This window comes from Tachypleus tridentatus, chromosome 10 (genome assembly GCF_004210375.1).
Source record: "Tachypleus tridentatus isolate NWPU-2018 chromosome 10, ASM421037v1, whole genome shotgun sequence".
In the NCBI taxonomy this organism is placed as follows: domain Eukaryota; kingdom Metazoa; phylum Arthropoda; class Merostomata; order Xiphosura; family Limulidae; genus Tachypleus; species Tachypleus tridentatus.
Genome location: NC_134834.1, coordinates 34647004 through 34674264, shown reverse-complemented (window position 1 = coordinate 34674264; position 27261 = coordinate 34647004). Strand labels below are relative to the sequence as shown.

Genomic DNA, 27261 nt, shown 5'->3' with positions numbered 1-27261 from the left:
GTGGGATGGGAGATACACCCCCTTCATTTTTGGTGGGGGTATGGTGCATACAATCATCCCCCCCTACAGTTTGGTCTGTAGAATTGTTTTATTGCATCATAGGTCTACAAATTGTGTGTTTGTTCTTGTGATTCTCGTGTTCTTACCAATCGAATTAAATAATTAGGCCTAGATGTAGGCTTTTTCAGTAGCCGAAATGTACATCTTTAATATAGGCATGCTTCTAAGCTTTCCGATCTAAGCGATAGTTTGTATCAGTATACATGCAAGTATTGTGGCAACAAGATTACTCTGTGACTGCATGTTTACAGCTTTCAGGTTCACGTAATCAGAGATTACCAATTTGCAAATTGAACAGTCTACATAAGTGGTTGCAAAAATCATCCCCGTCACCGGGTATAAAAAATCTACACCCCTGGAAATAAGTATTCCAAAGCAGAATCGCCACAAAAAGTTAGCATCACGAATGATGCCCAATGATCTAAACGCTTTTGGAAAACAGCCTTTCATTCATCAAAGTAATCGTGATAAAGAATATCATCGTTCGTAATTTTCATCTACCGACCAGAAGATCAGACAGTAGCACCTAAGCAGCACTATCCATACGAAGATATTAACTTTCACCTTATAACACAAGAGGTTTAAAGTGTAGAGAGTTTTTCGTGCCCTCGCAAGGATTCGAATTGAGTTCGCCAGCTCCAAAACCATCTGGACCAACCCGTATTATTACAATTGAGATAACATATTCTTTACAATAATTCGAACATTTCATTTATATTTTTTCCCCTAAGTCATCTAATCAAGAAAAAGTGAAAAGAAGGTATATTAATACATTAATCATGTTAAACTATACGAAGCCAGCAAACCCCGAAGTGTGTTTTTTTTGTGTGTGTTTTTCTTATAGCAAAGCCACATCGGGTTATTTGCTGTATCCACCGAGCATTGTAAATCCGAAGTCTTACCGCTGTCCCAGAGAAGGATACAAACTCCGAAGCGTCTAGTTTTTTTAAAGTATATAATCTCTATAGCTAAATGTAGGATCTTGTTGTCTCAGATAAAATCAATATAGTTAATAAAATTAATATAGTTCTGCCAGTAAAATAAATATATTTTATTATAACTACTAAGCTAATAATAACACAACTACTTGCAAATAGGATATGTAAAAAGGTTTTAATGTCAAAAGAAATCAGTAAAGGTGTGTTGTATTTAACAAAACTAAAGTTAAATAATACGTTTATATTTTTTTCATAAAGTAACATAGAAGGTGTGTGCGTGTTTTTCTTATAGCAAAGCCACATCAGGCTATCTGCTGAGCCCACCGAGAGGAATCAAACCCCTGATTGTAGCGTTGTAAATCCGGAGACATACCGCTGCACTAGCGGGGGGCTAAAATAAAATATCAGTCACTACTGAATTATAAAAGAAAGTTGGAGACATACCGCGAAATAAACTTCATCCAGAGAATTGTTTGTTGGTTTTAGAATTTCGCGCAATGCTACATGAGGACTATCTGCGCTTTCTTCAGAGAAACATATAACATTATTATATAATAGAAGTATATTTTCTGAATACTTCAACTTGTGTTTAAAGTAAGTGTGAATTCTTCTTTATAAAATGCGTTAAATAAAAACAAAAATAGCTATCTAGGCTCATCATTTTAATATATTTCATGCTCCAGCTATATAGTTCATGTTGTGTAATATCCTTCCATGGGGGAACTCATAAGAGAATTGTAAAACAAAAGTATATTTTCTGAATGTCCTGTAGCCTTGTGCTTCACATTAGTGCACATTATTCTTTATAAGATGCGTTAAATATAATCGAAACAATATATATGTAAAATCGGCTGGTTTGGGTTGAGAAATTGTTTTTATGTAAAGGAGCGAACAACGTTTCGACCTTCTTCGGTCATTGTCAATAAAATATCACACCCATGTCTTATGCCTTTTTATTTTTAAAAAAGTTATGCACCAATACAATTGAAATAAGATAAATAAATTGCATTTTCTTTAACGGTAGTAAATGTTGAATTATTAAATTATTGTATAAGTAGAAAGCCACTGGCTAGTTTGACACAAAATTATGATACATATGAAAAAAAGTCTGTAATAAATTAAACATACAGGTATAAAAACAAATACTACTGCTACTATGATGCCTTTAACAAACAAGTATTTTAAAAAAAACAAATACTACTGCTACTATGATGCCTTTAACAAACAAGTATTTTAAAGAAATCAACATATTATCTTTAATTGTCAAAATGATAACTTCTGATACTTGGTCTTATCTCCTTTATAAATTTTATGGTTCACATATCAATTTAAATAAATTCATAAAATTTTAAAGGGACAAAAAAGGAGCTTATTAGCCCATTAAGGATGTCCCTTCCAGATTCCAACTATCACCAACTTGTTAGAAAAGTAATACTTTCTGAACTATAGACAACTACTATGCTACAAAAATTTGAATTTATCACCCCCTGTGTTGTTTTCACTGCTAAACCCAAAAAATTTTGAATCTATATTATTGATATCCTTAACCCAACAAACATATTTACATAATAAATACATATTAATAACCCAGTGATTTGGTAATGGTTACTTAGTTAATTTACATAACTTCACATAAAAGTGTGGACTACCAGAAATATTGTTAGTAGATAATAATATTATGCAATGGAACTACCAATATACAACTACTACCAACATGGTACATTCTTATTACCATTGTACTACATTGTACCTACTACCTTTCTGGCAAATCGATACTACCTTCTGTTGTTTCCTATGTCTTCTTAGTAACTTATTTATACCTTTCAACTCCACTCAGAATACTTTCAATACATTCATCTGCAAAAATAAGTAAGAAGTAATATCACTTATTCAATATCCTTGATACAACATTACAAAAGCAACTTATACAGTTTTTGAAACAATGTTATAAATTATAAATGTATGCATATTTTGATATAACATTATAAATTACAAAAACATGTACATATTTTTGATACAACATCATGAGTTACATTTCTATAACTCCAATATAATCTATTCTTCTCAATCAGGTTTTTTGCTTTGGTAGTTGTTGTGGATGTCAAGGGAAATTTTAAAGTAGACTACATGTAAGTATGAAAGATCAATTTGACAGACCAATTTAGCTATCAATAAAACCATAAATCAAAAGGTCTGAGATTTGTATTTTCATCTTTCTGCTAAGAACTTTAATATCATTGTATGCCAAAACAGTGTTGATTAAATTAATTCTTATAAACACATGCTATACAAATAAAGTTACACCTAAGTTGATGCCAAAATGAATATTTTGTTTCATGCAATATGAAGCTCAGATAAAGTTGGTACATGACATAGCAATCATGTTATTGCATTCTCTATTTTACTTTTGTCTTGAATGCTTTCAAATTTGGCTAAATTCTATATTTTTAAACATTATATTTGATTGCATATATTAGTTAACAATTTTTTACCAATGTGAGTTCACCACTTTATTTGTCAGTATATTTACCAGGAACAGCTATCTACCAAACTTACTAGGTGAATGCTTAAGGGTTTTTGCCATCTTCAGCTCAACCTCAGCTTCCTGATATTTGGAGTGAACGTTGAATCATTAAAAAGTTCATTATTGCAGTTTACAATACAATTGTCATATTTAACAAACCTAGTATTTTACCTCTATAACATTGAGTAGTATTTTACCTTTATAAATACATATATTTTTGAAAATAATATGACTTATAAATGTGGTAATGAGGTATTAAGGTACTTCACTTAATACGGACTTTGTATTTCATTGAGATCCTATATTTATGATGTTAGAAAAACATGTAGGTTCAAGAAATCTTGATAGAAATAAAATAGGATCCCTATAGCCCAAGTGGTTTCAAAAGGTGGACTTTTCTCCTTCAGGGACAAACTGGAAGTTTCACAACGTTATGAAGTTACGTTACTACTAGGTACATTCTGCATATTTTTGTGACATTATCATGTCACCATGTAGTACTACTATACATAGTCAATACTTAGTGTGTTTGCTGGGAATAATCTTATATACTTTAATCAAATCCCCTCAGATGAAACAGATTTAGAGATTTTAGTCTTTCCTCAAAGGAGAGTCCCACCACTCCAGGTATCATCTTTGTGGTTCTTCTCTGAATTTTCTCCAAGAATTAAATCTCCTTCCAAAACTGTACACACTACCTTAAATGAGGCCTTGTGGTCTATAAAGTGAAACAATATTATCCCCTGTCTTTTATTCAATATTTCTACAAATTCTACTCTATTGCTAGCTACAATGCACTATTTAGATGAATTAAGTGATTTTTCAATTACAACACCAAGATTTGTTTCTTAAACTGCCGTATTTAATATATCCATATTTAAGCTGTAATAACAATTTCAATTGTGAAAATTTACATGCATCACCTTACATCTAAAACAGTTAAACATCATCTGCCATGCACAGACCCAATGCATCATATAAATCTCCATATACATCTGTAGCATATTTGATACAGTTAATCACCCCAAAATCTTAATATCATCTGCAAACTTAAATTTTTTCTTAGTCGATTTTCCAGAATCGATATCATTAATATCAACTACCAACACAGAATCCTGAGGTACACTGCTTGTAACTATGACCAAGTCAGATCTAGCTCAATTTATTACTACTCTACTTGGTAGTCTCCAGCCAATTTTTTATCCAATTTAATAACATTTCCACATTTTATGATGCACCTTATCAAATGCTTTCTCAAAATTAAGATGAACCCAATCCACAGTATTTCCTTTATTAGCTCTTTCAGTAACATCTTCAAAGAATGTTAAATTCATTAAACAAGACTTTCTCTTCGTGAAACCATGCTGGCTCTTTCACACTACATCAAACTATTTTAAGTGACTCTGTTATGCATCTTTAATCACACTTTCTAAAACTTTTCCAACAACTCATGTAAGGCTAAGTGGCCTATAATTTCCTATACAGTGTTTATCACCTCCTTTAAATTTTTGATTAATATTAGTCAACTGCCAATCTTCTAATACTATTCCACTACCAATGAATTAATGGCCTATAATAAATTATAGCTAGCAGTTCACAAATATAATCTTTAAATTTCTTAACTTTTTCCACTTAAAATGATATAGTTTGCATCAATATTTCTTCCATACATTAAGTGGTTTGCTTGATGCATAATACTTGAATCTTCCTTGGTAAAATCTCAAGAAAACATAGAATTTAATAAGTTTACCATCTCATAATATTCTGAGATCAGCTTCTCACTATAATTTTTAAGGGGTCCAATCCTCATTCTGACAATTTATTTACTGATCATATTCCTAAAAAATTCCTTATTGTTTGATTTAACTCTTTTAGTCAATCCTCTTTCATATACAGATTTTGCTTTTGTAATTTCCTTTATAATAGTTTTATTGATTTCCTATAGTCCTCTAGGCTCTTATTATTTACAGTAAGTTTAATTTCTTGAATCTACTATATTTGTCACAAATATGATCCCTTAAACCTTTACTAAACCATACTGATTTATTTCACTCCATTGCCCATTTTTTTACTGTAAGGAATATATATATGTTCTGCATGCTTATCAGTTTTTCCATAAATGCTTCCCACATTTCTTCAAGATCCCTTCCCAGTTCTTCAGTCCAACCTACACAAGCTAGATCATGTCTCTTTCCACCAAAACTGGCGTTCATGAAATTTGGAATCAGGGTACCAATCTTCTTCAATTCCACATGTAGTAAAATCCCAAACATAATAGTGCAATTGCAAAAAAACATTTATTACTAATAAATGAAAGGACAGGACAATTAGTCCATTCCATATGTTTATTTGGCCATTCAGTGAAATTAGCTGAATTGCAAATTTAGAACAAATCTTCTGTTGGTCTTCCAATGAGCACAATTAACTTATAAATACAGATGTACTGTTTGTCATTTGAATGGAACTATGAACAGGATTGTTGTTATTGTTTTTTAATTAAGCACAAAGCTACACAATGGGCTATCTGTGTTCTGCCCACTACGGGTATCGAAACTCAGTTTTTAGCGTTGTAAATTCGCAGACATACCGCTGAGCCACTGGGGGGCCTATGAACAGGATAAAATTGCCCTGAACTTAGTATGATCGAATAAAATAAACAGCAATAAGATGACCTTTATTTCCTTATTTTCAAAGTTGAACAGATTAAACAATTTTTTTAAATATAAACATTTATTTAAGATATACATAACACAATATAAGTTACAAATGACAGCTTTCATTCTCTGGACTAAGTATATTGATAGAGCTTTGTTTAACTTTACATTTAATACTTTTAGTCAACGTAAATAGAGTGTTATAATTGGTTACTGTATTTATTTTCTGTTAATGTATCAAAAACAAATCAGTTCAATAAAACTTTATTAAGTCACTTTAAACGTCGTGTACTACTTGGTACTCCGCAGATATCTACATTTGTATACATCTAAAAATAAGCTAGTTTTGTTATTACCTTCTAAATTTCAAAGGCCTGGCATGGCTTAGTGCCCACGTCGCGCCAAACATGCTCGCCCTCCCAGCCGTGGGGGCGTATAATGTGACGGTCAATCCCACTATTCGTTGGTAAAAGAGTAGCCCAAGAGTTGGCGGTGGGTGGTGATGACTAGCTGCCTTCCCTCTAGTCTTACACTGTAAAATTAGGGACGGCTAGCACAGATAGCCCTCGAGTAGCTTTGTGCGAAATTCCAAAACAAACAAACAAAAAATCTAAATTTCAAAAATATAAAATAAAAACTAAAGGAACTTAGTTTTACTCATACGTTCAATTAAACTTTCTTTCAGTTTATTTAAATCTAGAAATAATTTACATTCAAAGACTGTTCCAAATAACAAGAAAAATCAAGAAAGCTATTTTGGGTACAATATGTCTGGACAAAGTAACGTAAATATTAATATTGTAACACAGCACCTGTGGTATGAAGTTCTAAATTATGGGGAAAATAATTCAAAATACAGTCTATGTAAAGTATCAAATATCAGTTTATTTCCTTCTAATTTTTAGTAGCCTACTCAAACGGCATGTTCCGCAAAAGCTATATAAGGAAGTTTGAAATAGGAGGAAAATGACAGAAGGTTTGATGTCATGATATGTGTTAAAAGTACATGTAGATTTGAACTAATCATCAATGGTTTAATAAGCTTGCAGCAGTAAAGTATACCTGACAGAGTCATAATACACCATACAACAGACTTGCTTTGTTGAGACGTACTACCAGTACAATTAATAAAATCACAGTTGGCTTGTATAAATATGTCTCTTTTTTTTCATTAAAAATAATTTTTCCTGAATATTTTTGGAGAACAATATCTTTTCAGGTTTCTCCATACAATTTTTGTCGCAAACTTATAAAAGTAATTCTGAGAATTTGTAATCCATATTTTAGCAGAAAAGAATATGGATACCTTTTATCATTTTTATTTTTTTATGTCTGATATGAAATGAAATAATCTGTGAATAATATGTAGATCTCTGCCTACAAAATGGAATTTGCTGGGCACAGATGTTTTAAGGCTTAAAGATTTTGGCAATTTTCAAACAAATATACAATAAAAATCTTGTTGGGCATAATATATATATATATATATCTAAAAAAAATCTTGTTGGACATAATAGATATATATATATATATATATATAAGTACAAATCTGAGAAGAAATGTCTGAATCCTGGACAAAATTTGGACACCCAGGCATTTCTATAGTGGTTTCACTCCCAATAAATTTTGGAAGCAAGGGAGGTGGTTTTACCTCCCTTTTTTACCTCAGGTTTTAGCATTGTAAGTTCAAGCTTTCTACTGTCCAACTGAGAGACTAAAAATAGCATTTAAAATAATGTTTTATCTTCAACAACTCAGTGGCTGAGACTGGAATATGTTAAATTAATGTTATTACATCTTAAACAATTTGTTTGAACAAGAATTGCCCAATAACATGACAAAACAGAACGTTGTGTAAAATTAAGGATGCTTTTCATGTTACTGTAACATAAAAGGAAAGATGAACCAAATACTTTCAAGCAAAATTTGTGATATCCTTTGTCCAAGTGTTAAGGTAATGTTTAAAGAAATAGAGAACATTTTATCTTGAGTAGCCAAATTTTTTTATGAGATACTAACTGTATTGTTACTGATAATATAATATGGAAGAGTAGTTTTCTACTAGTTTGCTGTGTAGTTAACAAATGTGTTTCTCAATATAAACTACAGTTCCTCCAGACTTCCATTACCTTTGAGTTATTGTTAGATAATTCACTTAAAAAGATGCTTGTGTATGCAAACTTTATAAATATTTCATTTCTGATGTCAAGAAGTTCTCTAAAATAATTTAATAGCTTTGTTTCTTGAAAAGTAAATAAAAGCTTGTGTTATTAATTTGAATATCCTAATGTATGCAGTAACCAATTATATTGCTTTAGGAGAGAAGCTCCAAACTTATGATATGCCTATTTCTAAGAATACATGGAGATCTTTTTAGAGAGTAGGCAAAAACCTTGGAAAAACATTAAAACAAAAATACATCCAATAGAACAGTTTTGTCATTAGTCAGCACCCAACATCCACACAGTATTTTTTCTCTAACCTTGAATTATTTATTTTGATTTACCTTTTTATTATTACAAATATCTCCCAATCTTCAGTTGTTGCTTTTTTCACAAATATTGTTCATCATTAGTTTGACTCACAGTGCATGGCATAAAAAACTTTGGGAACCATTGCTCTGAGAAATGTTATTTTTCAGCTTATCAACATCAAGATATTATCTTTGCAGTTCATATTGAAGACGTTAGCCATTACTGAATATATCAAGATGTTGTAAATTAAGTATGTATAATTATTCTGCAACAAAGCAACTGATGTTATGTCTCAGTTCTTTCTTTTTTTTTTAATAGGAAAACCACAGACTTTCTCCTGCATCCACTGAGGGAAATTTCACCCATGATTTCAGCATTTTAAATCCACAGACTCACTTTACTGCTCTCCCACCAGAAGATAGATATATCTGGCACAAATTGCTTTGTTATAAATAATAAGCCTTTAATTTCTAGTCAGATTGGCTAGAATGATAAAAATGGAAAGACACACTTATGACTATATCTAGGTAATTTCACTCAATAAATTAGAATCTTGAGGAGCAACATGATGTACTCACTAGTCAAATCAATTGTATTTAATATTAATTTATAGTATAAAAATTGGCAGAAGTATGAAGCAACTAGAAGAAATGGTTAAATAGATAAACCTTCTCAAACATGTTTACTAAAAACTAGTAACTTCAAACTAATCTAAAATTTTCAATATATGTTGGTATACTTGAAAACCAATCAATTTATTCATATTCTCAAAATTCATGCAATCTTGGTGTTATGATAAATAGCAATTAGATCACAAACACAACTTTAATTGTAAATTAACATACACAAAACTTAAACCATTGGATTGTCCATTACTTTTCTTTACATTCCTGAAAATTATGAAATACTTAAATTCTACCACTCCCAAAAGAGCACATTCCAAAATTATATAACAAAACCCTAATACAATAATTTTATAATTTAATTTACATCACTTACATACAGGTCAAAATATCAGCAAAACAAAGTACATTCATTGTTCATAGACTGATGTAAACAACTGTTTTAGTTGGTAAGTTTCACAGGTTTAGAACTTTGATGGTTGACAGGTGTGAAGCCAGATAAAGCATGAGCACATTTGACAGTGCACACTTCATCACGCAGGATTAATTGCAATGGAAAAGTTGATATTAGCATGAACCAATTGTGGATTTTTAGGGAACTACAGATTGGCTGAAAGGAAAAAAAAAAGAAAAAGCAAGTAACTTGTTATTCTACCCAGCTTAACTAAACTCAGTGAACAGTAAATAAAGAAAGGAGTGTTGATAAATGAAATTATAAAAATAGATAAATAACAGTACTCAAACATAAATCAAATATACATACATAAATACAAATTTTAAAGCAAAAACATATGTACAGATGCAATTATAAAAGTAAATGCACAGGAAAATAAAGATAGGTATACATTTAAAGTTAACAGTTTCCTCACCTAAAAATGTATCTTTAATAGATACTTATCTATTTTCACACATTTCTTGTGAACCTGCCTTTGTTCAGATATTGCACACATCACTAACCTTGAGCTATCTCCAACCAAAGACACGTGTTTTAACATAAGCTGCACTATGACAATAGCTGTCTATCAATGTGAAGTTCTGAAAGTTCATTGCAATGCCTTTGTTTCAGAAATACATCTAACCTTATTTACAGAAGTTTGTTTTCATATTAAATCACAATGAATTCAAATTGGAAACAAACCTTTCTTCACTTCAGAAATACTGTTTCCAACTATAACTGGTCATTGACACAAGACAACACAGTTTCAACCTCTCATTATGGGTCTTTCCTATGGTCAGAGGTCAAAGAGCATGCTATCAAATTTGTAGACTTACATTCAAAATTTTATTCAAGTAATATTTTATGAATGTGTGTCAATAACACTGGTATTAAATTGTAGATTATAATTCAAGGCTTAATATATACATTAGTTAATTTCTTAATTTAAAAATAAATATTAAAAAACTATCCTAAATATAGATTTCTGTGTGTCTCATGATATGTTGAATGCAGCTTTAGTTCAAATTAAATGTTTGCAGTACCCAAATATAAAGTCTATAGTTTCTTATGAATCAAAAACCTGAATTTCCAAGATTGACAAGTCAGAATATAAAATAAGAGTATCTTTTCTTTTTGTTGAGATATCACTATATTTAGTAATCAAATAATGTGGACCCATTTACTTCTTTTTAACTCAAATGATAGTACCTTGTATTCTTCTTTTTTTATTTTTCATCTTTTTATGTTTATCTTTTTCTTATTTTAACCTGAAAGAGTAGTCACCCTCATACAATTGTTTGTAGGCAGTGAAGGGTGATATAGATGTGGGACACTGTGGACTTGAGCACCCACATTTCTCTCTCCTAATTTCTAAATTTCTAATCTTCTTATATCAGACTAGTGAAATGGAGGTTAAAACCAACAGACTGTGTATCCCAACCATAATATGGGTCCTACTTCTTCAGTCACCCCCAAAACCTACAATACATTTCATAATCCCATGTTTTAGTTTTACCCCAGGATCTTTTTATAAATATGCAGTGTATTTTGTTTATTGCTTAAAAATTTATGGTTATAATTAATCAGAGTTTGGGATTTGCTGTTTTTAACACAGTCCTTCCTCATGATTTTGTTTACTTATTTGGCTTTATTTAGATGTAATTATTTAATTTCACTAAAATATATATATATATTAGAAAAACATCTATCTTCGAAATTAATCACAAATTATCTTTATATTAGGAATATAAAGATAATTTTCAAAATTCTGGATATGATACACCCATAAAGTGAAACACTGAATGTCCAGTTAAAGAATGATGACAAGTTTGGTGCTATATAACCATGTGTTATTAGTATTAAAAATAAAAATGATTAAAAAGTACACAAGTTATATAAAACAATGATACATGACAACATACTGTCGCAAAAACAATTAACTAGTTTGTGATCTATTAGAAAAACATAATGTAATGATATTATAACCTCTTTTATTTTCCATTCAGTATTTCTTGTAGATACATCCTAAAATCTTACTTGTCCTGCTACTTGCAATAGCATCCTACTTGGATGGCTTTAGAGACTGATCAATCAGAACACCAGCATCTTTTTTTTTCCATAACACTGTTAAGACTGTTCCCATCAATTGAAACTGTAATATGTCACATACATTACTTTGCACTTATTTTAATTATTCATCTGCCATTTATTTGTGCAACTAACCAGATAATCCAAATCCTTTTATAAGACAGTAGTATCCTCCTCAGAGCTAGCAACACCCAAAACTTTAATGTCACAATGAACCATATTTATAATATAATGCTAAAATCTGAAGATGGTTACTTAGTCACTATAATTGGAGATATGTAAAAAGACAAACTCACAGCATTATTAGAAATATTTGTATACTTAATCCTTCTGTCATACAGGAGCACAATTTACAAGGAGAAACTCTGCCACTGGTGCCAATATTAAGTTGAGTGTTTCCTATATTACAGGAAGACTGTTCTTTCCAGTTTTCTAGGTTCAAAACTGGTAGTTTTGAGCACAGAATATGAGGATTTCTTTGAGAGAAGAAGTAATTTTCAAATAACATTAGTTTTCTTTCTTTGAAATGTACAATATTTAAACATATTCAAAAGACAAGTATTGAAGTGACAAAACTGTCTAAGTTAGTTAGTTATCACCATTAGATTCCATCTAGGAACATAGGGCTGCAATCGCTTGCGGATTCTTCAACAAGTATTTAAGTGAGTAGGTTGTTAGCCCACTGCACCGAGCCATCCCTAATTTGGCAGTGTAAGACTAAAGGGAAGGCAGCTAGTCATCACCACCAACTGCCAACTCTTGGGCTTCTCTTTTACCAATGAATAGTGGGATTGACCGTCACATTATACACCCCCACAGCTGGGAGGGCGGGCATGTTTGGTGCAACACGGGCGCGAACCCGCGACCCTCATATTACGAGTCGCACGCCTTACACGCTAGGCCATGCCAGGCCAAAAGTGTCTAAACAATAGTTATATTCAAGCAACCAATTTGACTACATTTCATTAAGTACTATAATTTTTGAGAGATTATTGTAACTGTAGTTTAATATTTTGGTTAAAGCTTTTAGTTAAATGTCATCTTGAAGAACTGGTGCAGCACAGATGAGTTCAACCATATCAAGAACTTAAATTAATAAACTAATAATTAGTATCATTACTATCACTTCACAAGTAATAACATAATTTTTAATGTAACAACTTTCAGCAATGCAAAAATATTTTGTCAAATGAAAAAAAAAACACCTAATTCATGACAACAAAATAAATATTCATTCTTTCATTGTTACAGTGTATTGGTGAATAAAAGGCATTTTAAAACTTGTAATACAATACTTTATAATCCCAAATGTACTTTTCTTTAACTAGACACCCAACAATGTGATTTACAGCTTTTTTAGGAACGCTTGTGAAGAAGCTGTAAAGTGAAACATGTGGTGCTATAAGGCCATCTGTTCTTAGTATTAAAAATAAATATGATAAAAAGTACACAAGTTATATAAAACAATGATATATGACAACATACTGTTACAAAAAGAAAATTAACTAGTTTGTGATCTATTAGAAAAACAACTAAAGTCTAAGGACAGTCAGAGTTTTGAAAAACTAAACTGACTTCCCAAAAACATCTGAGGAATAAACAGCTATCAACAAACTCATAGAAATGGATCTGGAAGATCAAATGCTGAATGTTGGATGATGTCAATGGTATCAGAGTTATCACATAAAATTTTTGCCAACTTCACATTCCTAATAGCATCCAGCTGATCTGAAACCACTAGATAATCAGTATTTTCAGAGGAAAGCAGCTTTAATTTCCAGGCCATCCTATATTTAAAATTTCATTTAACAATTCTTTCCAACTACAAAAAATGCCATTTGTATATAAAATGCAATTTTATGATATAGTTTCTGTCCTAAATTTTTTCACTTGATCATGCAAATAGGCATGTTAAATACTTTGCAGTTATACCATCTATAATTAATTTTTTAACAACTATAGTTTACATAAAACAGACCTTTCATAAAAGACTTGAACACAACTACACTAAAAATTTTAAATTTACATCAAAAATATCAGCAATACAATGATAATTTTCAAAAACCTAGATATGATACGCCTGTGCCTTCAGTAAATTTCACAACTGGGTCATCCGTTTCATACCAAAATCGCTCACAATGTCTCAGAATTTTAAACTGAAGACCAATAATACAGCTAAGTTTGTTCAACTAATCCACCATGTAAAGGAGTCTCAACAAGCCCCCAGTAAAAACATCAATATCATCAACAGAACTGAAACAATAAAGAAAATGTTTTGCACCAAAAATCTAATAAACAGAGCAATGCCATCTTCAAAACTAATTTAGAAAATGCTATTACTTAGTAAACTCTTTAAGAATAGAAAGACTAGTCTGTGATGACAAGAAAACCCACTTGTAGAGAAAAATATATATGTAAAAACAGCTGGTATGGGTAGAGAAAGCTCGATGTAGCTTTCTCCACCCATACCAGCCATTTTTTGCACATATATAGAAAGACTTGTCTCATCTACAAACGTGAAACAACAGAAATTATAATATTGCTAAAAACTATAACATATGCATATTACTTTCATCAGGAGATTAGAAACTATAGAGAGTATTTCAGTATTTAAGAAACACTTCTAGTACAGAGATCATATGTTACCAACAGAGACAAAGCAATACAGGTATTTTATTGGTACTGTGAAAGCTCAATTAAAAGGTAGGATTGATACAAATGCTCAACTTAAGTTTTTTATTATGATTGATTAAATGCCTGATTACAGGAACTTTAGTAAAATATATATGAATGGGAATAAAATAAGATATATTTTCATAGGTGAAAGAAATACTTAACATTTTGATATTATTCACAGGAATGACTCACAAGAACAAAGAATAATTGAAATTTACTATATATTTATAACAAAGAAAAATATTTGCTATGAAATAATGTTCAAGTTATACCCAGTATTTATTCAAATAAAGCACTTGACAATCCACTACATGATCTGAAATGAAAGTTACTGGACATTAAGCCTATAAAATTTATTAAATTTAAAATTCATTAGAAATACAAAATAAATAATAACAGATGCTCACTCATACACCTGCCAAAGTTTCTCAATAATATTTCTGGGCATTTCATTGGCTAGGTCTTCAAACTGGCATACTTTAGTGAGGTTACAGATTTCACGGTAATTGGTATATGGTTATAGTCCATGATCCCTCCCTCTTTGCAAGTTTAGAATTGCTAAATCTAATCCTGAGAATGGAGTATGACTGTCTTCAAATAAATGATTGGTAACTTCCTGTGTGATGGTATTGTCCAAAGTTTCCATACTTGTAGCAACCAGAACTTGCATTATCTGGTCCAGAGAATTTCCTGAGGTTAGACATGAAAATCATAAATTAGATTAATGGTTCAAAACAGTTGAAATAAATAGTTTCTTAATTTAAAAAAACCATGTTCAGAACAACTAGATGAAGATGTGGTTGAGAGAATCTATACATTTAAAATACTTACTCATGGGCAACACATACCTAAAATCATTTATTAAAGAAACACTGAAACATTAAAAGTTTCCTACACTGAACATTTATATCATATAGTGATAGTGATATAATCAAACTTGCATGATTGCTATATAAAACCAACATGCCTGAAACAGAAGAATATTATTGGTCAGCTACAATCAGTGTGCTAAGACCTCAAAAGCTATAATTGTAATCAACACCTACTAATCAGAAAACTACAGAATTTGACCAGGAACATAATAGATTTTGAACATTAGAAACTGTTCAACTTCAGTGAATTAATTCAGACATTATTATTTTCACTAGGACATATATTAATTGGGAAAAGTCAGCTTGTAATGGTGTGATGCCAAACAAGAACCAACCAAGCTAGCTAGCTTAAGCGAGGTGTGACAATGTCAACTCTGAATTAATTTGCTAGTCATTGATCTGGATCATTAATAAGATATTCAGTTCTATACTAAATGTAAAACTCAATGTTGTCTGTAAATTTGTAAAACTTGTACATAAGCCATCATTTGTAATACCTGTTAGTAATAACCATTATTACAAACTGTAGTTTATTTTTTACATATATTAAAATACATTTATGTTTAAAAAGAAGCATATATCAATCTTGTTGGCAGAAATGAAATAAAAAACTTATAACTCAAGTACTTTTGAAAGAGCTCAGGTTACTGGATTTTTATTTAATTTTTTATCCAGACTTCTTGAACCCGCGTGTTTCTCTAATATCATAAATCTTGTTGGCAAATATCATACATTTAATACATATTGACATTTGATTAACTTTTAAATTACAACTAAAATTTTCAATTATTTAAAATAGTACTACATAACGTACATAACATAATGATAGGTGCTCACCTCCTGTAACACAATTTTTCTCATTCAGTGCTGCACTCTATATGCACCAATTTTTTGCTTGCTACTGTGCAACAAACTCTCCCACTGCAACTAGCTCCTTCTCTATTGTAGAACCAAATCTTCACTATGAGATTTTGTAGAAAAGAACCATCAAAATTGGAGAGGTAGGATGGAAAGTGTGAGATAAGAATATGTAAAAAATATATTTTCAGTGCAGGAAAATGTTAACTTTGAATATGATAATTTCACATAGTAGCTAGAGTTTGACTAATACAAAACTTACCAAGAAAGTATCTAAAGAGAAAATACACCAATGAGAGACTGCATCACATCTGAATCAAGAATACTCTTTGCCAGTTGTGAAAATAGGTATTCCTAATTCAGGCAGAAAAGTAGCACATCAAATACTCTATTGGACATGCCAGATTATGTACAGTGGCTAGAGGTTGTCAGACTGTAATCAGAAGGTCAACTCCAGTTCAAAGCAAGACACATTTGGGTATTTATCATCCAGACCATAGTTGGAGAAGGATCCCCACCTTTTCCTCTAAACATGAAGTTGAAGGGAAAATTGATTCTATTCTACTATCCTACTCAGGTCACATGTGTGCAGACCTAATACACAACCAACATTAGACCACTCAAAAAACAACATCCAGTCAACAGGGAAAGTCAATGTGGGGGCTCACATAAATCCAAATCCTTGGAAATTTACCATCTAGTTCACAAAAGGACAATGGCTCCCTACAAACCACATGTGTGAGGAACTATATTCGCTCATCCAGTCCAGCTCTAATCCAATACCAGACTTCATGGGAACTAACATCCAGGCATCCCCATCTGTGGGGATGATCTGCATTTTGAGGGATCATTTTCAGTCCATAACCAAGTGGTGTCAGATATTTTTTTTCCAGTCCATAGTAGGAGAAGGGTTCTCATCATCTAGACTGACAAAACACCATTGCCCTTTACTCTAAGCTGAATAGCATTGAACACACTCAGGAAGATGTTTCCATCTTAGCAACTAGTGGCTTTTAACTGGTAGGGGCTGCTGTGCTCCACTTGAAGTAGGGAGATAACAAGGTGGGGAGTCTGAAGGAACACAGCATTGGAGAAAGTGTGGTAGGTAAAAATGAAACACTACTTTTATAAGTAGGCTATTACCAATTTATTAAACCAGGTTCCTTTAGATGGATAGCTGTCATGACACTGCTTTATTCAGATAGTCTATGAGTTGGTACAATCTGGGACAGATATATATGATGTAACATACCTCAAGGATGAACTTAATAGCAGTCTTATGGAATGTCCCATTTGAATAATGGGCATTATAAACCTAATATGTTATACAGTGTGAATTTATGGATTAATATACCTTGACAGACATCATTTGCTACAGAACAAGATCTAACATTTAAAATTGGTTTACTGTAAGGAAACAAATATAAAAACATTTACCCACCCATAGATTAACTGTGTTGTGGAATATGCCAATGGGCAGTATTCAATATCCTAATGAGAAATCAATAATGTAATGAAGTTAATGAGAGATGAAGGTATGTGTGCTATGGTCCACATGCCAACTTGGATTATCTCCCCCAATGAGCAACAAAAGTGGGCAGCCAGGGAGAGGGTGAAATGTTGGATCTGAGGCAAGGATACCAAAAAAGACACTGGGAGAAAGGAAAGAAGGAAGAATAAGCCAACCCCATAAGCTCAGGAATTCAATTAATAGTTATAGGAGAAATACCTTGAGTAGAGAAAAGATGAGAATGGAAATCACAAAAGATGTGCAGACAATATAGCACCAGATAGCATGAACAAGACAGAGATGATGATGTAGATCAGAGTAAGAACAAAAATGGGAAATAGAAAGAAGGGAAATAGTTGTGAACATGAAGTTTCATTCCAGAGTCACCAATATTCTAGGAAATAAAATGTGACCTGGATATAGGAAAAACATGGTGTGGTGGTAAAGGATGTGAAACGTTGGGGATAAAAAAACATAACATCTGTGACAACCACAGACAAAAGAAGAGAAACCAACAGGATGATCAGGAGAAGTGGCATACTACACAGGTAACCAAAGGTTCAAAACTAAATTGTTTACGGGCCTGGAGAACTACTTGAAAGTTTCAAATTGGAAGGGGTGTAGGATTAGATGGATAAAGAAGATGAAAGGAGTGAAATAACAGATAGAGAGAAGAAAGGGAAACAAATTCTACGGGAAAAGACAAATGGAAGGTAGTGGATAAGACTACTAGATAACCAGTAATGGTAGCACAGAAGAACCATTGTCAAAATAACGTAGTACAGTAGGTTGGGAGGAGTGGTAATCATGGCATACAGACTAACAGTGAAACACATGCCAATTATTCTGATATAGTGCTACAGAGAAAGGACAGATTGAATGGTGAATGGAGGAAGAAGGGATTCTTTGCATATGGAAAGCCCAGACTACCTCAGAAGCATACAGACAAATTTCATATGTGAAGCTGGAATGTGGTAATGGTGAGACAATACACAAATGACAGAGGTTGTCAAAACAGGGAATAGGGAAGTGATAATGCATGAGAAACTGAAATAGGACAAGGACAAGAAAATGAAGGTTGAGCAGGCCAAAGAGATGCATTGAGAAAGACTAGAGATACAGAAACACAAAGAATAGATAAAAGTCGAGAAAAGAGAACATGTATGAAAGTAGAGAATGGATCAATCATGACTAATATCTACCATCAAAGACAAAGACTGTGAAACCAGGGACTAAGGTGTCCAGAAATGGAGTCATCTGGTAGGAAGAAATTTGTTAAGACAAGACAATAAATCTGTAACAAGATTCAGAGCACTCACAACCTAGATGTGTAAGATGTGAATGGGGTCCAAAAATAGTTGTAACATCTGAAACCAAAACAAACATGTATGGGTACCCCATTGTCAATTGACAGAATACACAAAGGTCAAAATGGGGCATGCCCACTTTTTTCCTGTAAAAGGTGGAAATGATTCAAAGCTCAATGAACAGCAAGAAGCAGCAGAACATTGATGTGCACAGCCAACTTGACCATAGACTAATGATTTCCAGAGAATGCAGAATCGCTCCCCACAACTAGACAGATGATCATCTGTATAAAGATGCAATCCAGGATGGGGTGACAGAAGAGGTACACCCATCATGGTGTTGACCCTGTTTGAGCCAACAAGATAAAGAGATGTGTCATGAGGAAGGGAGAAGGTAAACTGAGTTCAGGGAACCTAAGAAAAATTATATTTATAGTTAAACAACTACTGAGAGGTGTTCAAGTGAGCATTACCTTAGGTAGTGAGGGCTTCCATGGAAGCCCATATCCCTAAAAGAGAAAGAGCATCATGTATAGACAGAAAAGGAGAGCACAAAAATGGAGTTATAAGGACTCAAAAATAAAACATGAGTAGACACATATTAACTAAAAGTGTATGCCCATCCAGGATGCCCCAAAATAAAAGAAGTCAATATGGAATACATGTGAGGGTGAGTATCCAGAGAAGTGGTGGATAGCCATGAATACGAGATAGATAGAAAAGAGGTAATGCAGGAGGTTGGTTAGGATCAAATGGAGATGGGAAATAAAAAAAAAAATCGAAGGTCTGAGAGTCCATAAACAGAAAATAATGCATTAAACAAGTCCATATGTACCTGACCTCTGAAGTAGAAAAAGAACTAATTAACACAAGGAAGGAAGGAGAGAAATTCAGGAAGAAAGGAGAGGAGCCATTAGAGACAAGAAATACAGACAAAAGCTTACATACCTGTAACACCATATCTAGGAAGACAGTCTGGATGTTTCCATAGTAGGACTTTTGTTTTAAATTGCAAAGGAAAGAGAAGAAAATAGGCTATCCTGTATCAGTTTCCTAGAAAAATGAAAATCTGGTCTGTGATCAGAAGATACAGGAGGCTGCACAATGCACTCAAACTCATGGCATCTGAAAAACCAATACATCCTCAGCAGAAAGCCAAATGCCTAAGAAACTGCAAGTTGAAGTGCAGTGGTAATACAAACAACAGTAAGAGTTGTTATAATTGAAATTAAAAGTTTCACTCATTTATGTTTATTATTTTGTGTTAACAGTTTAGTTAGTCAAACAACTTTCTTAGTTGTTTCCAGTTCTCTTAGTAATTTTATTTGTTTTTACAGTTAAATTTGATACTGTAGGTTGATATTTCATTATTCACTCTCAGTTACATTTTAAACCCCTGCACTCTACTGTGTAAAATTGAGAAGTGAAGACTGATTTCTACAGTATAGAAGGAGCTAACTACAACAGGAATGTGTGTCATGCTTCTACTGATGGATGGCTGTTACATGATTTTTGCAAGCTACAACACAGCTGTACCATGTTAAACAAGTCAGGTAGGTGGTACTATAAAGGCTAATGGTAAGCAAAAAATATGTGCATATAGAGGGCAAAAGTAAACACAAAGAGAATCCTACGTTACTTGAAAGGAAAAACTGATCTTAGTCTTAAGTTTGAAAAGGTACCAGGAGACGTCATTACTGGTTACTCAAATGCTTATTTTGCTGGAGACCTGGATGATAGGAAGTCCACATCAGGAAATATCTTCATTGAAGCAGGAGCAGCTGTAAGTTGGATTAGCAAAAAGCAATCCACGGTGGCCCTGTCCACCTCAGAGGCAGAGTATATAGCCTTGAGTTTTGCAGCACAGGAAACAGTATGGTTGAGAAGACTACTGCAAGAAACAGGTTCCAAAGTTGATGACCCTGTTTGTATCATGGAAGATAACCAAGGAACAATTGCCATGGCACAGAATCCAGTGCATCATGCAAGAACAAAACACATTGATATTCGTTACCACTTCATTCACCAATGTCTGCAGAACAAATCAGTAAAACTGGAATATTGTCCCGTAAACAGTATGTCTGCTGACATTCATACAAAGCCACTTGCTAGAAATGCATTTGAAAGGTTCAGAGATAATGTTGGACTGGCACCAATGGATAAATGAACCAGATAAAGTGACGATTATAATAACAGATTGAAAGTAATTGTAAAACATTTAGAATAACTGTAAGATTATTGACAATAATTGTAAGTTTGTGTAAAACTTAAAATTAAGTGGGAGTGTTAAGAATATTGAGATAAGTGCTGCCACCTGTAGTTAGTTGGTTTTGTAGATGTATAATCAATGAATAAACACATATCAACAAAGTGTACAAAGAAGTAAGTGTTATTTGAAATATATTTTTAGAGTTAAGAAAATATTAACATCCAAATCCCATTTACCTCCCCATACTTATAGCTAAAATCCAAGGTTAAGAAACTGATTAGGGAATCAACCATCCATGGAGAAAGCATCAAAAACATCTACATAGAGCTTAGATGTGTCAATAGAAGACTGGCAACCTAATGGAGGAACCACACTATATGTAGAACAAGTATGCTTTTCTGAACATAACTCCTGTATTATGGATAGAATTCTATATGATTTATCATCACTAAAGGCCAGGCTCAATTAGATAGCTGAGGTCACACTGCTTGGGATTGGAAATATAGGGCCATGTTCTCAATTTCTCACATTAGTGGTAAGAGCAATTGGACTTCATTATACATACACCTGTAGACATAGGATGACACATTCCGAGTCATTGGAATCATAATAATAAAGTAAGCAACGCCATGGTAAACAAACCTTCATTTCCACCCAAAGTCCCCAGGCTTGGAATAATAGGATCTTGAGTTCTGTTTCCTAAGGTTGAGTAAAGAGAACATCTGGTTTAGAGTTATGAACACTCATACTCACTCCCTCACCATGTAGGAAAAGTAAATTCCATTGCCCCATAATTATCATGAGGAAGTGGAACTATGCTCAATCAAGGGCCCAGGATGGGACCATTCTGTTTTTGAAATTATGAGAAGACAGTGAGCCCTCTTCCATGAACAATGTACTGAACTAATATTGATAAAAAAGAAGGGTCATACTCAACCAAACCAGACAGTCAAGCATCAACTATGAATTAGTATTATGAGTAGGATCCCATGTAAGCTATTGCCACTCCTATTGATATCTGGGAAAAACATCCAGGGTCCCAAGTATGAAGGCCCTGAACTTTGTTCTCTTCTCCAAGAGTAGAGAAAATTCACTCTAACACCCTGGAAAGAAATCATCTGTAAAACACCCCAGTGACTGGAAACTGGGTTTGGTAAGGACCTCAAGCCAGAGATAAGTACAATCCCCTTATGCTTTACTCATGATAGTCCATGAGTTGTGGTCCAGCATAGTACAATAATATCATCCAATCAGCCTCTAGGTGGTCCTAGAGAACCCCACATTTCTGCAGAGCTTGTTGCAACTCAGATAAAGTATAAAGAATTACCAGTTACTAGTGTAGAACTGGTTTGATAAAAGCACACCTGCTTGGGCAACACTCACCATGAAGTGGGATCCTGTGAAAATGAGGTAAAAGACCTGAAAGGTAGCAATGGAAATACTCGCCCTTCTGTATAATCTAGACAAAGTGGTTAAGAAAGAAACAGGGGTAAGCAACAATCTTCAAACAAAGATATTGCCAGATCATACCAATTATGTAAGATGTATGTATAGGGGAAGGTTCATATACCAACTTGCACAATATCCTCCAGCAATTAATGTAATGTATTTGGAATACATTCTGGGAAACTAAATGATACCAGTAAATTAGCAGGCATTGTCTAGCATCTCTAAAATCCTTAACTGTAGGCAACAAAACCTTTCCAGACCCAGACTGAATATAACAAACCATTAAAACCTGATTGGTCATAAAAGTAAGAGATAGTGATCAAATGTATCAGTGAAAAGGATTTTCCTCCTTCTCACTCTGATAGTGTCTTAGAAAAAACCAGTCTGAGAATATTGGTAGAATGATAAAGCATCCTCAGCCCAATCAGTGAAAACTACTCTGACTGGTAATGATGGTAAGTCAGCAGCAACAATGATAGTGGTCACAATGAGTGTTGAAACATAATCTAACCTTAATATACCAGTTAAGTAGAGGGAATGATAATTTGGGACAAAAGACACAAAGCAATTTGAAGAAGCCAAATATTGCTGGAAACTCAAATAAATTTTGTCTTGTGTATCAAATATTAGTCTACAAGGCCATCTTACAGAGAGCAATTATGGAAAATGCAAAACTTTAGCAAGAAAAAAAGGTCAAATTACAAGTTATGGTTGGCACCTACTCTCATCACCTTTTGAAGAGCAAGAAGGTATAAAACACTGTGTTGGGAAGCTTTATAACCTGTACATAGACCCTGGAATTTTTATCTGTTGAGATATGTACCCAATTCTTGAAGCAAGACATTTGTGAAGAGATATAACTCTGATAAGACATTCTTGAGGGCTTGTGAAGTTGGATCCTCCTGATGAAGGGAATTGAGGAATCCAGTGAATCAATATTTATGATCTGTTGGTTGCATAAAGACCATTGAAAGAATCTTTTGTTCCAAAAACTGGAGGAATTTGAGTGATGCCCACATTCCCAAAAGTAAAAGAACCATCCATGTAGTGGGAGAAGGAGAGATCAGAGTTGAGCTTTTTGTTCCATAGCATAGAGCCAGATGGGAGTCAGCTGAGATTCATGATGAAATAAAGTACCCAGACTTACAACATACTGGACTGGAGAAAGAAGAAATATCTCAGCTTTCATTAAGAAGTCTCTGTAAATAGAATCAGGATGTAACATTCTGACAATTGACAAGATGGTGCCAGCCAGTTTCCTATGTAATGGTGTGTGCACAGGAATATGGAATGGAAGTGACAAGAAAAACCCTTCTGATTGAGCAGAACCTATGCTAGTCTGAAGGTAAAAAACTCCAAAGTGCAATATTTTATCCTTGTGCATGAAAAATGCCAATAGTGGTGAGATGCCAACACTATGGCAATGTACAGGTAGGAGCTGAATACATTGAACTTGGACATCCACATTTCTTGTAAAGGTGTCAACTCAGAGTGAGGAATGAGTACCTTATGAACCATAGAGAATCTCGGAATTGATATAGACAAGAAAAATCGATCATTGGGCATTAATCTCCTGTCTTCTTGGCCTCAACAAGCCAATGAAAATAAAACCCTGGAAGAACTGGCACAACCAAACTCCAATAGTCCAAAATCTGAGAATCTGTGAGAGATGAAAGCTTTACAGATAGGGAGGATAACTATAGTGAAGCTGTGCTTTGAATGACTAATTCCAATTCTAGGACCTGATTCAAAGTTAAGATTTAAGACACATCTGAAAATTCTCAGAGCAGAACCATCACAGTCCCTGAAGGTGTATAATAATTCCCAAAGCTGCTGGTGTCATTTTAACTAAGCAGCAGTAAGTAGCCTTAAATATGGACACAATTTATTCAGGGTACCACTGGATCAAGGAGTTGATGTCAGAGGTCAGGACCCTCAGGTAGGGGCAGAACTATGATTCCCTGTAGGAGCTAATGAAAGTCAAGTAATCAACAACAACAAGAATGAATGTAGAAGCTGAGAATCAAGCTAAAGTATGTGCCAACAATGAGTCCATCTTGTCATCAATGAGCTTCGTGATCCTAAGAATCTTCCAACAAATATATTGGTCTTTAGAGCTGTAAATCTATAGAGTAACAGCTGTCCACCTAGGATGTATTAATTTATCCATTTAAACCTTCATATATGCTTTCAAGTCTTTCTGGCACTATGGTCTTATCTGTAAACTCTGCTATGTAGCAATTCCACTTATCTTTACATGGGCTGTACACTCTGCCTTGAACAAGCAACTATTATTATTGAGGTAATTCATTTTTGTTCTTTTTTGTTTGGGAGCATGAGTTCCACAGGGCTAGGTTCTGTTTCTCTGCTTTGCATATTATATATTTCTGATATGCCTATCCATAAATCTCTGATCCATCTCTTTCAACATAATAATGGCACAGCTTTCATTGCTACCCTCAGTAAAGTGTTACAGGCTGCAGTCAATATCTTCTTGATTTGGAATTCCTGTTTTCTTATTTTAATTAGCATAATTGAAGTCATTCTCTTTAATCCAACATACTATATGTTTTGATTAGGTCATAACCTGTTAAAGTTTGATCTCCAAATTAAACATACTTCCATATGACTCTCCAATACAGCCACATATCTTAGAGTCATATTTGATATACATCTACCAGGGACAAAAGGTCTCCTCCAGACTCTACCTGCTCTGACAACTGACAGGAACTTCCTGGAACTTAAATACACCTATTGTTTTATATTAACATAAAATCACCATTCAACTTTGTTTATAGCCACATTGGATGGATATTTCTGCATTTCCAGCCTTTACCACAGATAGCATATTCTGGAGCATTATGCATGCCTTCCAGATAACCTTCAACATACAACTACCAAATCCAACAAAAGAACTATGACTATTGATGTTTTCTACAGATTTTGGTACATCTTGAAAACCTTCATCTTCATTACCCACTGTTTCCAGATCCTTTATATCATCTTTGGAAAGCTTCTCTCTCTCTCTTCCTGATTGCCACCTAAAACTTGAAGCTCTTACTGCCTCCAGAACGTTGGTTAAACATTTATGTCTTCTCTTAGTTGCCAGATGATCTTGCTTAAAATAAACTCCTATACTAAAACTAGCAGATTATATCTATTTTGAGAATTAACTGCTACTTTATATTAATACTGTTGATGTAACACCTATCTTTCTACTCTGATAAAAGTAAAACAAAAAATGCAAATAAAACCAAAATCTACATTGTCCATTCTCACATTCATCATGCTTACTTATGTTTGTTTTTTCTTGCTTTTATCATCTGGCTCAAGTGACAAGATATGGTACTGAATAAAAAGCTTCTTGGGCAGTGATTTATGGAAGACAAAATGTAAATCTGAAGTGCTATTTTTTACATGTCTCAGATTTTGAATCTACAATGGACAAATTAAAACAATTGTGAGGGATAAAAACTGCAGTTAACATGATTTTTTTAACAAATTTTAGGTTTATTGAGTTCTTACGCTTTTAGAATTTAAATGGCAGCTACAAAAGCAATTTTCACCATATCCAATAGTTTGTTCAAATGCAATATTAAAATATATATGGTTAAGTCTCACCGATAGAAAACTTTACACATTCACCTTTAGTGAGCTACTGTTTACGACTAAACTTTATACTTATTTTGTAGAAATAATCCTATGTAGAAGCACTACACAGTTTTTGTGATAATCAAAATTTTCTGCCAAGTTACCATTTAAATAGCACAATGTTTTCATTACTTGTAGAATTTTACTTATGATAACTATGTTTATGTGAAAAAAACTATTTTAATTCTATCAGCTAACTAAAATGTGTTTGTAAAATAAACATCATATTATTCCTGTAAATATGCAACTCTTCATTCACTAGGAATAGTATCCTTTAAAATTCACTTACTAAATAGGATGAAATTTTTGGAAATATCAATTTATTTGAATTTAAACATTAAAACTTCAAGAAACTGAAATAAGAGCCTGTAAACAAACATTTCTTTTAAAATTTTTATTTAAATACCAAAAACTAGTAAAATAGTGAAAAAATCAACTTGCTTACAAATTGTTATAAAAAGCTTATTGGCAGTAACTTAACCAGATGATTTTACAGTAGTTTTATTTTGCTTTGTTCCTATTTAACTACATCCACCATATTACCAAAATAGGAGTGCTCAATTAACTAATAAGATTCAACTGACTTACCTAATTTAAGCTGTCCAGGCAATGAACGTACAGATGAGATGCAATTAGCCTGTCCTGTATTCAAGTTAACTGCTGAATAAAATGGATCATTTTTGGGTATATGAATAGGAAAACATTCTGGATGTACAGTGAGTCCAGATTCACAGTCTTTACAGTTCAAAACCAATCCCAAGGGGCCTGGGTTGAACACCACAGTACAGCTTACATAAAACCCATAAAATTTATGATATACATCATAAAATTGTTAAAAGAAACCTCAAAAGATTTATGATAAGCAGCAAAACGTTTGTTAGTAGATATTCTAGGACTGTGAAACAATCATCACCACATCATAACAGAGAGGT

The 27261-nt window shown here is 33.1% G+C and overlaps 1 protein-coding gene across 12 annotated transcripts in view; it reads right to left on the bottom strand.

The window, feature by feature from the left end:
- Positions 1 to 1938: 1938 nt before the first annotated feature.
- Positions 1939 to 27261, bottom strand: part of LOC143229037 (eosinophil peroxidase-like) — a 35742-nt gene continuing 10419 nt past the window's right edge. For 2 of the 12 annotated variants that reach the window (XM_076460709.1, XM_076460707.1), the window contains 3 exons: positions 26918 to 27094; positions 9650 to 15163; positions 1939 to 2855 (listed from right to left, as the gene is read on the bottom strand). In XM_076460709.1, the coding sequence (XP_076316824.1) occupies positions 14991 to 15163; positions 26918 to 27094 (350 nt within the window). In that variant the 3' untranslated portion in view covers positions 1939 to 2855; positions 9650 to 14990. Of the gene's footprint in view, positions 2856 to 9649; positions 15164 to 16182; positions 16307 to 26917; positions 27095 to 27261 lie in introns of those variants that run through there. The other 10 variants (XM_076460705.1, XM_076460701.1, XM_076460702.1 and 7 more) reach the window with 10 other exon arrangements.